Consider the following 13780-nt stretch of genomic DNA (forward strand, 5'->3'; position numbering starts at 1 on the left):
AGCCGAGGCTCTAAACAATCAAATTTGAGCGCACTCAAAAATTTCACTAGCAGAGGTTGTTTTCATGTTCAAATATCTTCAAATCTATTATCTCGACATCAAGATGTACGGATATGAGAAAAAAAATGGATTTCAAATTTTGAAAATAGTGTATTTTGTAAGACATTCTATTTTCAAGATTCTCAAGTTTTTATAGATATGTCAATTTATATTATTTTTGAAGTTTTAAATAAATATGAAAATATATTTTAAAATTATACAAAAATTTCCAATATTAAAACAACATTTATCGACACTATTGAAGGTAGGTTCTAATTTGATTGTTCAGAGCCTAGGTTCTATAAAACCGCATCGTTCCTTAAAAAATTGCACATTTCCCCTCCCAACGTGCATGCATTCCCCCCCTCTTCCACGAGCCAAGACGACCGGGTCTTGTGAGAAGGTGCGCTCCGCACGCTGCTTCTCTGCATATATATACATAATATATCTCTTTCGTCCTCTCCAACACCCTCGTTATGCGAGAGAGTCTTAACATCTCAGATATCAGTTGAAAAAGGTATTTCTTTTTTTGGTTTCTTCTCAGACATGCTTTTTTGGTGGAGACTCTGCTTTTCTGGCTCCACTATTTTTTTTATGCCTGTACCATTTGTTTCTCTGTCCTAATAGGTATAAAATCATGTGTTAGATTTTTTTTTTTTATATATATTTGGTTGTTATGTAGTTGTGTATATTTGCAGATAATACTTTATTGCTGGATAGTCATTTGGGATTTAGCCGTGTTTCCTTCTCAAATCTTGTTCAAACCATTTTGATTTGGGTTTCCTAAATTATAAATCAATTTTAACCCCAAGTTATTTGGCTACTAAGAATTTTTTTACTCATCTTTTTGTCACTCTGCAGCCTATGGTTTCTTCTTTTTCTGCCGAAATTAATTTCGTGTTGATGGGTCATTTGGTCTACAATAAGAATATTTATTTGGAAAAAGAGAACCTGTCTCTCCATCATATATTCCAAAATCTTTTGAAAGGGGGATTGCTGGTTATTGTTATTATTTATTTGGAAATTTGGTTCAACAGAGTTTTTTTTTTGTCTAACTTCTCTAATCGATCTTTAATTGATACTTGTAATTGATCTCCACTCTTGTTTTATGGATCGATTACTGATTCATCAATCCTACAGTCCTGTAATTGGTATTCAATCATTTTTCTCTGTTATGTCTCTACTTGGATGAATTTTTTTTTCTCATTTTTTTGGTTAAAAAAAATTCCTTAAAATGTTTGAAGATATTATGGATAGATTGTTTTAATCATGGATGCAATGTTTTTTTTCCCTCTAACCATTTAATGAGTCCTTTGTTGAAAAACTTTAGGAGAAACATTTTAACCATGTTTTTTGTTTTCTTTCTTTTTTCTTGTGATCATATAAATGGTTGCTTTGTTTTATCCCATGATCATCAATTATTATCAGTTTTATCACTGCTATTGTATGTTCGTAGCAATATAATATGTATTTGTGATGATTTTTGGGTGATGTTCTAGTTTTGAATCTAAAAAGAGTATAGCGGTTAGGATTTATGTGTTGGCCCATTTGGATTTGATTATTTTGCTGGTTATGTGGGTATGTAGCTTGTATTTGGGTGCGTTGCTCTAGATATAATTGGGAGGTATAATCCATGAGTTGGTTCATTTGATTCACATCTTTATTAGTGATTCTGTTTTTTTTTGTTTCAATATGTGTTTTTGTTTCTTTTTCTTTTTCTTTTCCCCTTTTGCTGGTTATTTGGGTAGGTAGCTCTAAAAATAATATAGGAGTTACAATCCATTATTCATATTTGTATAAGTTTTTTATTTTTATTTTTTTTGGTCTAATGTGTTTGCTTGAAATGAGGATGACTGTAGCTAAAATGAGGAAGTTGAGATGGATGACTGGCAAGACCAAGAAGGAAAAAATTTGGAATGAACAAATTCAAGAAAATTTAGGGGTAGCTCTAATAGCAATTAAAATGCGGAAAAGTAGACTTAAATTGACATGGATGAAAGTAGTGAGAAAAAATATGATGACTTATTTTTAAAAAAGAAATTTAACTACAAATGCTGAAAAATCCAGAAATTTTTTTTGGTATTATCATTTCATACAATCCATATTTTAGATCATATTACCTTCTTTTAGTTTTTTTATTTCCCATTGTACCTTTGGTTCGAAAATTTAAGTATGTAACCACAAAATTGGATGTATTTGAGCAGTTTCAAAGTCCAACTTTTGAATTATTTGAGGGAATTTTGTGGAAGTAAAAGATGAACAAAATAAACAAGTGGGATCTATGAAAATTTTGAGAAACTTGAATGGAAGATTTTAAATATTGTAAAGAAGGGCGGTAATTTTGAAGTTTTTACAATTGATGGTGTTGAAAGTGCAATCTGCTCTTTTCAAAATTAATTAAAAATTGATTATACAGCCTAGTCCAATGACGTGATTAAGTTATTTAGCCTGCTAGAAATGTGGTTAGAAGATTTTTGTGGTCTTAAGTTGATTCGTCTTTCGAATACACATTAGAAAATAACGTTTTTGCGTTTTTGAAAGTCTAGATCTATTGTCCCCCTCAAATTGATGAAGTCCATTTTGAGTGTGCAGGGTTAGATTTACAACACTTTTGAGTTCCTAATATCTTTATTTTTGTAAGTAATTAGGGAAATTTATCAAATCACATAAAAAATTAAACCATTTGACTCTTCACATTGGTGTGATTTGATAAATTTCTAAACCCCTAAGTGTGTATCATTTGATGGGCTATTTGAAATTTGATCAAAAGAATGATTAAGCTATTTGAATTAGATGAATCGGTACGAGTTAGACATTAAATAGTTCAACACTTACTGTGATTTGACGAATTTCTTAATTATTAATATGAGGCATGTGATTGAAAACTTCATGGATAAAAATATTCTCCTTGACTGCACTTTTTCTTTTTCTTTTTTTCCTTTGAATGGGGTGAGTGGAGGATGATCATGTGCTGCGGGTGATTGGGCTTCTAATTGGTGGCCAAATTTATTCCATCAAAAATTATAAACTTTAATGTTCTTATGCTACCAAGTAACGAGTGAACATTAATGTGACTGTGGTTTGAAGTGCACTGCAGCTACTAAATTTATTAGTTAGTAAGCCTAATAATGAACCATGACTCATCTTGGATTGCAGGCATAAGCTAGTTTCTTTAAGAGAAGTGCTAGTGCATGTTTGCTTGTTTGATTAGGATCAAAATCTTGGATTGAATTGGATTGTTAAGTGGTAAGAAAGAAGAAGAGAAAAAAAATGAGTGAAGGTAGCAAAAATGGATTATCAGCTATGGAATCAGAGAAACGTCCTACTCCGCGATTGAACGAGAGGATCCTTTCTTCCTTGTCGAGGAGATCGGTAGCCGCGCACCCATGGCATGATCTCGATATAGGTACCCTTGTACCCCACCAAAACAACAATTTCCGTCCCTCTTCACTCTTATTATCACTCCTTCTTTCTCACATACTCATCCACATTTTCTCTGTCTCCCAATCTTCTCACTCCCTCCCTTCCACACAAACTCTCTCTCCTAAACTGACTACGTCTTTATGCCTTGCAAGTAGGACCTGGGGCTCCCTCGGTTGTCAATTGCGTAAGTATTCTTTACCATGGCATTTGATAATTGTGTATGGGGTCATGAGGATTTGATAATTGCGGAAGAGAGGCAGTTGATCTTTATTACCACACGAAATATGGGGTTATGAGGATCATCATCATCAAATCAATAAGTTGGAAAGTGAGGGGAGAAAGTGGGACCCGCCAGAGCATAAAAGAACGTTATTAGTGGATCCCACTCTATCTCACCCACCAACTCATTGATTAGGAGGAGATGACTCTTATGACCATAATCATGAGGACTATAATTTACTTTTAGTAATTTGTAGTGCCTCTCAAAACTGTTATCCTCTCAAATGCCAAACCTTGTCAACGACTTGGCTCCCATCTTGGTAACCTTTCAAGTCTCATAAAATATACAACATGTTGAGTGGTCTTGAGAGGAAACGTATACATATTACATACTTTTCAGAGAGAAATTTGTATTAAAAATAGATAAAACAATAAATGTATCAAATTTTTTTCCAATATTATCATGAAATTATAGTAACTAAAGCAAAATGATTAGCTTGGATTGTCATCTTTTAAAAGATTGAGCTGCACATCCTCATTTTAATTATTAAGATAAATAACATCTTCATGCAATCTTAATTTATTTTTAATTTTTAAAAAGGATTAGTAAAAATTCCCAATCTTCAAAGCCCTATCCTCTCAAAATCGATTTAGAGTTGGTCCACCAAGGATATTGGTCTGCAGAGGTGTCACTGTGTGAACTTTTGTTGTTCATTTATAAAGGAACAACGAGGAGAGGAAAAATAGAGATATGATTGTATCACTAGCAGAAAATATGTTATGGGGCATAATTAATTCCTATTCCTAACAAGCCTACATTGTGTCATATATAGGTTGTGGAGATAGGAAAAGGAAGCAAGGTCAAGTACGAGCTGGACAAGAAAACTGGGCTCATTAAGGTATTACGCTTGTTCTACTAGTGAGAATAACATTTCTTCATTGATTTTTTCAACATTTTCGCCCTTTGTCTTTGACAAATTACTCATTATTTCTTTTCTATTTTTGCTCTTCGAATGAAAACTTAATGAATAATTGACACATGCTCAGGTTGATCGTATATTGTATTCTTCGGTGGTTTATCCTCACAACTACGGTTTCATCCCTCGAACACTTTGTGAAGACAATGACCCTATGGATGTCTTGGTTCTAATGCAGGTAAAACAAACTCTAAACGATCCTCTGGAATCAATTCCAAGAGTATCTAGGTTACTTCAGATAAATAACTATACAACATTGATAACTTTGGGACAATTAAACAGAATTGGTCACATGCAACCAACATGTTCATGGCAAGCCTATGGATGTCTTGGTTCTAATGCATGTAAAACAAACTCTAAACCATCCTCTGGAATCAATTCCAAGAGTATCTAGGTGACTTCAGATAATAACTATACAACACTGATAACTTTGGGACAATTAAACAAAATTGGTCAAGCCAACATGTTCTTTGCAAGTTTTGACAAATACATTTAGAATGGATTGGTGGATATATAAGTTGGACATACGTGTTCATAGTTCTTGCGAGTTTTGTCACTCCAAGAATGTGATATGTGTGCCTTACACTTTAGAAACCTGGGCACTTCCAACTGGCCTTGCTGACAGACTTGGTGTGGCTTGAGCTTGACCTGGGCCTGAACTATATGTAAAAGGCCCCAGCCTAAGGAACTGCCTATGGGCCAACCATGGTGGCCCAAAGCTCGTATGAAAATAGGCCTAGCTGAAGCCTGCAGACAAGACGTAAGGCTGCCAATAAAATGAGTCCGGGCCAGGCCAAGCTTGCCCTGGGGCCAGCCAGAACCTTCACAGCCAGGCCCGGTCCTCCTGGTCATGACAATTTAGACCCAAGTGTGGCTGGAGCTGGCCCATGGCCATTCTTGGTGGTTTGAAATTGGGAAAGTTTATTCAAATCTTATTTGGAAAAATTTATTTCCGACCTGATTTTTCCCAAATACCGTAACCATAGTTTGAATTGGATTAGACAGGCTTGTTCAACCTGCTTTGAATTGACATTTTCAGGGTTTCGGCTCAAGTTTTAGCCATAAAGATATTTCATTATAATAAATGTAACAATAGTATTAGAGTAAGCAATAATTAACCCAAAGGCACTTCTTGAATTTTGTATACTGAGTACTGTGTTTCTGGCTAACATGTGTCAAGCATGTCACCCAAGATCTTTCTCATCTTTTTTAAATTGATATGGGTCTGAAGAATATCAGGAAGAGGTCAGGGAACCCATTAGATAATGGGATCACAGGCAACTTGTTTAATGTATACTACTCAAATATGACCTAATATATCAGCTCCATTATCATTGAATTAAAATAAATCAACTCATTAGATAAGCTGGCCAGAAATAACCAATTCATTGCCTAGCATGCTTTTAATAAACTTAGTTGGCATTGATATTATGTCCTTTTCCTTTTCCTTTTCTGATAATTGTTTAATTTTTAGCTTTAGTTAATTTCTGCCCTCATTTACTGCTTAAATATTTCTAAGGTCATGATATTTTGAGATAGCTAGTTTGCTATATCAAAAACACAATACGACTTTCCTTCTAGTTTCTGTGGTGACTTCGCAACTAATTATTGTCTGCAAAGTATATCTGTTATATAACATTGGTACTTATATTAATTTAATGATTATCAGGAACCAGTTCTTCCAGGTTGCTTTCTTCGAGCTCGAGCTATAGGACTGATGCCCATGATTGACCAGGTATTTGATTACTAGAGGAGAACATGCAGAATTCGAACTCTTGGTCTTTTTCATTTTTCCAATTTCATTTAGTTATCAACTATTATCTGAATGTATTTTGTTGTTTCTGGGCGTGGAAAAAAGGGTGAGAAGGATGATAAGATAATTGCAGTGTGTGCGGATGATCCAGAATATCGACACTACACTGACATCAAAGAACTCCCTCCTCACCGTCTACAAGAGATTAGGCGATTCTTTGAAGATTGTATCCTTTTTATCTTTTCTCATATATAATGGTTTCTATTGAGGTGAAGTACACCATATATCTGGCCCTTTATGGTATATTGTACACCACAGTGGCATCCATGATCCATTATTGATGATGGACATGGGAATAAGCATTAGAGTGCTTATAGTTTATCTTTCCTCTCCATCACTGGAAACAGACAGGCGATCCACCTATGTTATACTCTGCCTTCAATTATTAGCAGTCTTTCTCAATTATTACTTAGTACTTGGGTTTCCTTTACCATAATGTAACTTAGACAAGAAGAACGAGAACAAGGAAGTTGCAGTGAATGACTTTCTCCCTTCCACAGCTGCATGTGAAGCCATCCAATACTCCATGTAAGTCTTTTCTCTTTTCACATTTCATGGCACATCAAATGTTATAGAATTTACCAAAATTTAAATTCTGGATAATAAGAAAGGTTTATGAATGAGCTGCCTCGCATCGAATACAAATATGCATATGCATAGAACTTGAACTGTCAAGATAAACTCCAAATAAATTAATCTCTCGTAATCACATTTACATTTGCTTATCACTGACATATCGCGATCGTTCATATACATGTATAAAAATGCATAGAGAACAGACTCCTCACCTTACATAGTTTGAACTACTGTAATTCATTAAAATGTATGATACGTAATAGAAGGGGCAGGTACACCCGTTTATCACTGATATTTCGTGATCATTTTCATATGCATGTATTAAAATGCCTAGAGAACAAACTGCTCCTCTCACATAGTTTGAAATTACTGTAATTCATTAAAAGTATGGTATGTGATCGGAGGGGTTTATTTCTCTTCTTATTTAAGTAGGTTTAACATGTGGTCTGTGGTGCAGGGATCTTTATGCAACCTACATCTTGCAAAGCTTGAGACGTTAATGGACACTACGATTGGATATCTATAGATTATCAAAAGCTAATATATAATGATTCGTATTCTTTACTTCATGAAATCACTTGGACTATATATTCGTTTGATGTGCCAATAGTTGAATAAATCTATCGAGCTATTGTTTTTTCGTTTTTTATTTATTTCAAATTTGTCTCTTGATCTTTGCTCTACAGTACATTTGTGGCGTTGTATTTCTTGTTTGGCGAAAGTCATGGACCTCTATCCTTAGAAGAGGTTCAGATTTTGTATTTGCTTTGCCATGTACAAGTCTTTTTGGCTCATCAATTCAGTACTTCGAACCAGATAGTTATGGCATATATGGCCACAAAAACAACTATTGTTGTTGGGCCTTGGGCTACATATAAATACTGATGATTGTAAATGCTTTTTTCACAATAGTGATTGAGATTCCATTCATGGCTTTCCATTTGTTGAACCTGGAAACATAATTAGGATTCATCGAATGTTTCTTTTATTTCTCTCTTCTATGCATAAGTATCCATTATATTGTCTCGTCATAGGGATGATAATGGGCTGAGTGGCGCGGCCGGGCTTGGCCCTAAAAACTAGGGCTTGGGTGACATAATGTGGTCTGCGGGCTAGGCTAGGGATGGGCAATTATGGCCCTTAGGGTAGGGCTAGGTTAGGTCTGGGCCAAGGCTGGCCTGGTTTAGCTTGGTCCGCTCTCTTATTCCTTGTTGTATTCTTTTTTTATCTTTAGATTTTATTTGGCATAGCCAAGCGTGGCCCAACCTTGATAGAGGGCGAGGGGTAGGGTCCAGGGCCTCTTTTGCTCGGTCAGGGCTTGAGCAGGCCCTATGGGGACATGGGCTGAGCTAGGGCCAAGGCTGGCCTGGCGTAGGTTTGGTCGTTGCTAGCTCTATCTCTTCATTACCTTCATACCCATAAATAGGACCTGAAGAGCCATGCACATGTGACCACATGATTTATATGGTCACATGGATTACATAATTCCTTCCGTAGCAACTATAGAGCAAGCTTGTCGAAATGCCTTTTTGGGTAGGTGTTTTCCTACACACCAAAGGGAGATAAAATGAAAAAAAGATAGGGTAAAAAGGGTATTAAAACGTGGATCGGCTGCTTGGTCCGGTCCTCCTTTGTACTAATCCAGATTGGTCGAATTGTACGATCCAAATTGGAGTGTGGTTTGTATTGAGCTTACGCTCTAACAATCAAATTAGAGCCTACTTTTAAATAGTGTCGAACAATGTGGTTTTAATATTGGAAATTTTTGTGATAGCCTTAAAATATATTTTTATATTTGTTTATAATGTTTAAAGTTTCAAAAATAGTGTAGAAAGACATATCTATGAAAACTTGAAAATTTTGAAAATTGACGGTCCAAAAATGCGATACAAAATACACTATTTCTAAAACTTTGAAATCCATTTTTTTCTCATGTCCATACATCTTGAGGTCGAGATGATCAATTTGAAGGTATTTGGGTATCAAAACAACTTTTTGTAATGAGATTTTTGAGGTAGGCTCAAATTTGATTGTTTAGAGCCACAACTCTATATAAACTTTTCCTTAAAATTAAAATTGATAAAACAGGGAGAGAAAAATTGCATAAATTATTTCATTCTATAAAATTTTTGTTCGATAACATAGATCAACAAAACGTATATTATAGAAAGGGAATAGTGGGTTTGGGAAAGAATATTATTGATTCTCAATTCGGCCCAAAGAAGTATAAAAAATATGACCAAATCGAATGTTCCCAATGAGTGTTGACTATTTTTAAAAGGGTGTGGTTTGTATAAGGTTGAACAATCCAATTAAGGCGCACCTCCAAATTTTATCGTAATATGTAATTTTGGTGTAAAACATTCTTAGGATTATTTGAAATTTATTTTTATTTCTAATTATAAAATTTTAAAGTAAAAAAATGGTTAAAATCAAGGAGATATATAAACATATAAAAATCTTGAAAGTGGACGGTCTAGATAATATGTTGCAAGATGCAGTATTTTTTGGAGTCAAAAAATATTTTATTTATTTTTTCATATCAATACATCTCGATACTAAAATTATCAATACAACATTTTCTGATGGATTTTTGATATGCATCTCTAATTCTATATTTTAAGGTTGCAACCACATATATAAACTTTTTTCTTTTTAAATATCAACAACTTTTCAATCCCGTGGCAAAACCATATCCATTCATAAACTCTTTTAAGATATAGGGCTCTTCCATCTTCTATATGAATGTTGCATGCGTGTACCCTAAATTATTGCTTTATGCAAATAGAAAGTAATAGTAGTCCTCTCTATCTCTATCAGACCATTTCTTCTGTTTTGACACTGTTATTTTCGTTTCTAGCACCAAAACTATGTCTTTTAGTATAATTTAAATGCGCACTAGATTGTTTAAGGTTGATACCTTATACAAATGGCACCCTAAAAAAAATAAAGTTCAAACCATTTTTAATTGGACCACGATTGTACCATATGACATATCCTTACGATTCTCACTCATCCGCATCTTATCCCAAAAATAGGAATAGTTATACTGAAAAATCACAAACTTTAATGCAAATAAATTTATGAATATTTATTTTAGGAAGATGCTAGAGCCCATGGGCCATGGGCTGACATGAGCGTTTTCCTTTATTAATAAAATTTGAATTTTTTTAAAATTTAATGGAAATAAATTAGTGAAATTTTATTAGGTGCTTCGAAACATGCCGCAATTAGATTGAGTCCACCCTTCCAAAATTCATTATTTTGGGGATGGATTTTAAATATAAAAAAGTTTACTATGATCATATACCAAAAAAAAAAAAAAGTTTTGAGAACTAAAAATGGTGCGTTTGTGTTTTTTTTTAATCAACAATATAGATCACTTAATTTGAGCTCTGATGATTGGCTTGAAGAGGAAATGGATTTCCTCAGAGAAAATAACAAGAGACTTGAAGGCGCAGTCCCATGAATCGGACTCGGACTCGGAGAAGACCCAACGCAGCTAAAGAACAAATCCCCGTCTGACTCGGCACCGTTAACTTGGTGGGTCTCAAGTGGCATCAACACCGTTAGATTAATCGTGGCTAGTTCCGACTTACTCCCCAAATGATCGGCGATATGTCTTGACACATGGAACGTGCTTAGGCGATGGAGCCCACTCACAGTTTGAGCCTATTGATTCGCCTGAATCTTTTCCGAAATAGTCAACGGAAAATTTCATATGGCTGGAAAAGTCGCCAAAGAAGTAGTTCTTGCGTGAACGATGCGTGGGAAGAAGCAGGGTTGGTTCTTGCCTGAACCATGGGTGGGGTGGGGCCTCCACACGAAACGATCGGAGTTTCTTTGAACGTCTTTCTTGACAGAAGGAACCCCATTAAGCGATGAAGCCCACTTGTTGTCGGATCCAGTCAACTCACCAGAATCGTTGCTGGAATCCTCGTCGGAGAAGTGGGTTTCATAGGAAACCTTGCCAGAGTAAGTCTTGACTGAACTTTCAGAGTGGTTACCCGGAAAGAATCGATCGGTGATCTTACCTGAACGATGGTTGCCGTGGGGCTTCCCCTGGTAAGGATCACCCATTCTTTGAAGCCCTGTCTTGACACAAAGAGCACCACTAGGCGATGAAGCCCACCTATTGTCAGAGATCATCAGCTAGTTGGAATCATTGCCGGAGTTCTTCCAGGTTGAAGTGCGTTTCCCGAGCCAGGCAGCCTTGACAGCGGAGTTTCCTGAAAATGGAGACAAACAAGGATTTAGAATTCTTTGATTTTCGTTCTTTGAAAGGAGATAAAGAAGATGGTTGTTTTTGGTATTTCTGCTGGGTAGTCATGGTGCTCTCTCTCTATTTCGCTGTGAGAAAGATTCCAATGATAGTAGATTCCAGGCTCTGCCCTTCTTTTCTCTCTGCAATAGATGCCAAAGAGAGTAGATTGTCTTTCTCTTTCTCTCTCTCTCTTGATTCTAGGCACTCTCTCCTTCTTGCAGTAGATGCCTAATTGAATGCATTTAGGGTTTTTTCTATTAAGGAATGCATTTGTGATTTCCATCTTCATGGCGCGTGGCGCGTAGATTTATGGAGAATGCATTTGAGGTTTTCTATCTTTAAGTATGAAGATGTATCTTCATGGTACTCTCTAATGGCTCTCTCGAGCGGCTAAATAATGGCTGCGGTTTGAATAGAGCCTACCTAGGCTCTAAACAGTCAAATTAGAGCCTACCTTCAAATAGTTCGAGAAATACAGTTTCAATACTGGAAATATTTGTTATAGACTTGGAATATATTTTCATCTTTATTTATAAAGTTTAAAGCTTAAAAAATAGTGTAGATCAACAAATCTATGAAAACTTGAAAATTTTAAAAATTGACGGTAAAAAAATGTGTTACAAAATACACTATTTTCAAAACTTGAAATCCATTTTTTCCTCATGTCCATGCATCTTGATGTCGAGATGATCAATTTGAAGATATTTGGGCATCAAAACAACCTTTTCTAGTAAAATTTTTGAGGTAGGATCTAATTTGATTGTTTAGAGCCTCAACTCTATATAAACTTTTCCCCTAAATAATAGGCAGGAAAAATATCAATTAAGGGAAAACTGTATTTCATAACATACAACTCACTGTTAAGATGAATAGGGAGATAAATCATCTCGAAAAGAGGCTTGTCTTATTGGTTTTTTGATGGTTCAATCAATCGATTGTGGTAACATGGTCTTCAAGTAATCGATGGAAAATTTCTTTCGACTTTATTTCAGTATAATTTGATGGATGGTTTTGCTTATTTATGTGAATTAATTGGTTATGTATGCTTAACTTTGACATTCATTATGTAATTCAAATATTCAATTTGATGTATGGGTTTTACTGTGTGATTTAGTGTTCCAATCATAGTTACCGAGAGCTCCAGCTTCAGAATTTCACTCCGGCGTTTCGGAGCCGAAATCTCGCCCGGGACCCGTTCCCATCTTTTTGGGATCTCGCTTTAATTTTTAGGATTCTAGATCCTATTCACAACGGAGCTCACTCCATCTACGTTAGGGATCTCGCTCCGATTCAGAATGGAGCTTGCTCCGTCTACTTCATGGATCTCGCTGTCATTCACAACGGATCTCGCTCCCTATAATTCACGGATCTCGATTACATTCTCAACGGAGTTCGCTCCATCTACTTCACAGATCTCGTTCCCATTGTCTCACGGAACACGTTCTATAACATGGTAGATGTAGTTCCCGAACAAATTAGATCCCTGCTCCCAGAATTTTAAGATCGCGATCCCGACGTACTCGAAATTAGATCCTAACAAGGTTGTGACCCACCCCGATCCTATAATCTATGGAGCTCGCTCATGAGGAAAGTTGATCCCGATCCCAAAAGTATAAGGTTCTCGATTTATGAAATCTGAGATTGCGACCCTAGGAACTCGGATGTTCACTCCATGTCTATTTATTTATTTATTGTAGCCGGTGCTTCATACTTGCAATAGGCATTTAATTGTGCCTATAGTAATTCCAAGAAAAAGGCTTAATTTTGTATAGGGTGCGGTTTCTATAAGGTTACAACCTTAAACAATCCAATTAAGGTGCACCTCTAAATTTTATCATAATATTGAATTTTGGTGCAATTTTTTTTTTTAAGATTATCTAAAATCTATTTTTTTTTTCAATTATAAAATTTTAAACTCCAAAAAGGTTAACATCATGTAGATCTATAAACCTATGAAAATCTTGAAAATGGACTGTCTAGATAATGTGTTGCAAGATGAAAAATTCTTCGTACAATTGAGGATGTTATTAGATTCAATAGTCTAGTAATAGACTTTTCTATCAAAAAAATTTGTTGTACGTATGTTAGTGCACCCAAGAAAATTAGCGGTTTTCCTTGAAGATAGAAAGACTAAGATATCGAGTGAACAAGACAAAGCTAAGAAAGACTCAAACATAGAGAGTGAAGAAGACAAGACATAGAAAGACTAAGTGCTAGTTTGGATGTACCCAAAATTACAATATTCTCAGATGCCAAGAAAAAATGATTAAGGTAGAAGGTAAGAACCGTTTGGAAGGATAACCTCATAAAGATTCTAGTTCATTAAAAGAGGGGTGAGGTTTATATAAGGTGTCAACCTTATACTATTGACGTAAAGTGTGCCTCAAAACTATGACAAAAATGTAGTTTCGGTGCCACAAAGCCTTACAATAATATGAAATCTACTTTTTCCTTCAATTATGAAATTCA

At 35.4% G+C, this 13780-nt stretch overlaps 1 protein-coding gene across 11 annotated transcripts in view; it reads left to right on the top strand.

The window, feature by feature from the left end:
• LOC18428562 (soluble inorganic pyrophosphatase 1) overlaps window positions 1-13780 on the top strand; it is a 35360-nt gene continuing 21580 nt past the window's right edge. For 3 of the 11 annotated variants that reach the window (XM_088872218.1, XM_088872220.1, XM_088872219.1), the window contains exons 1-8: window positions 1-556; window positions 3196-3445; window positions 3615-3646; window positions 4515-4580; window positions 4729-4836; window positions 6328-6393; window positions 6517-6637; window positions 6918-6999. In XM_088872218.1, coding sequence (XP_088728344.1) covers window positions 3310-3445; window positions 3615-3646; window positions 4515-4580; window positions 4729-4836; window positions 6328-6393; window positions 6517-6637; window positions 6918-6999 — 611 coding nt within the window. In that variant the 5' untranslated portion in view covers window positions 1-556; window positions 3196-3309. The other 8 variants (XM_011622996.3, XM_006837868.4, XM_088872223.1 and 5 more) reach the window with 8 other exon arrangements.

Source organism: Amborella trichopoda, chromosome 7 (assembly GCF_054954075.1).
Source record: "Amborella trichopoda isolate Santa Cruz 75 chromosome 7, AtrichopodaSantaCruz75HAP2 v2.0, whole genome shotgun sequence".
NCBI classification, from domain to species: Eukaryota; Viridiplantae; Streptophyta; class Magnoliopsida; order Amborellales; family Amborellaceae; genus Amborella; species Amborella trichopoda.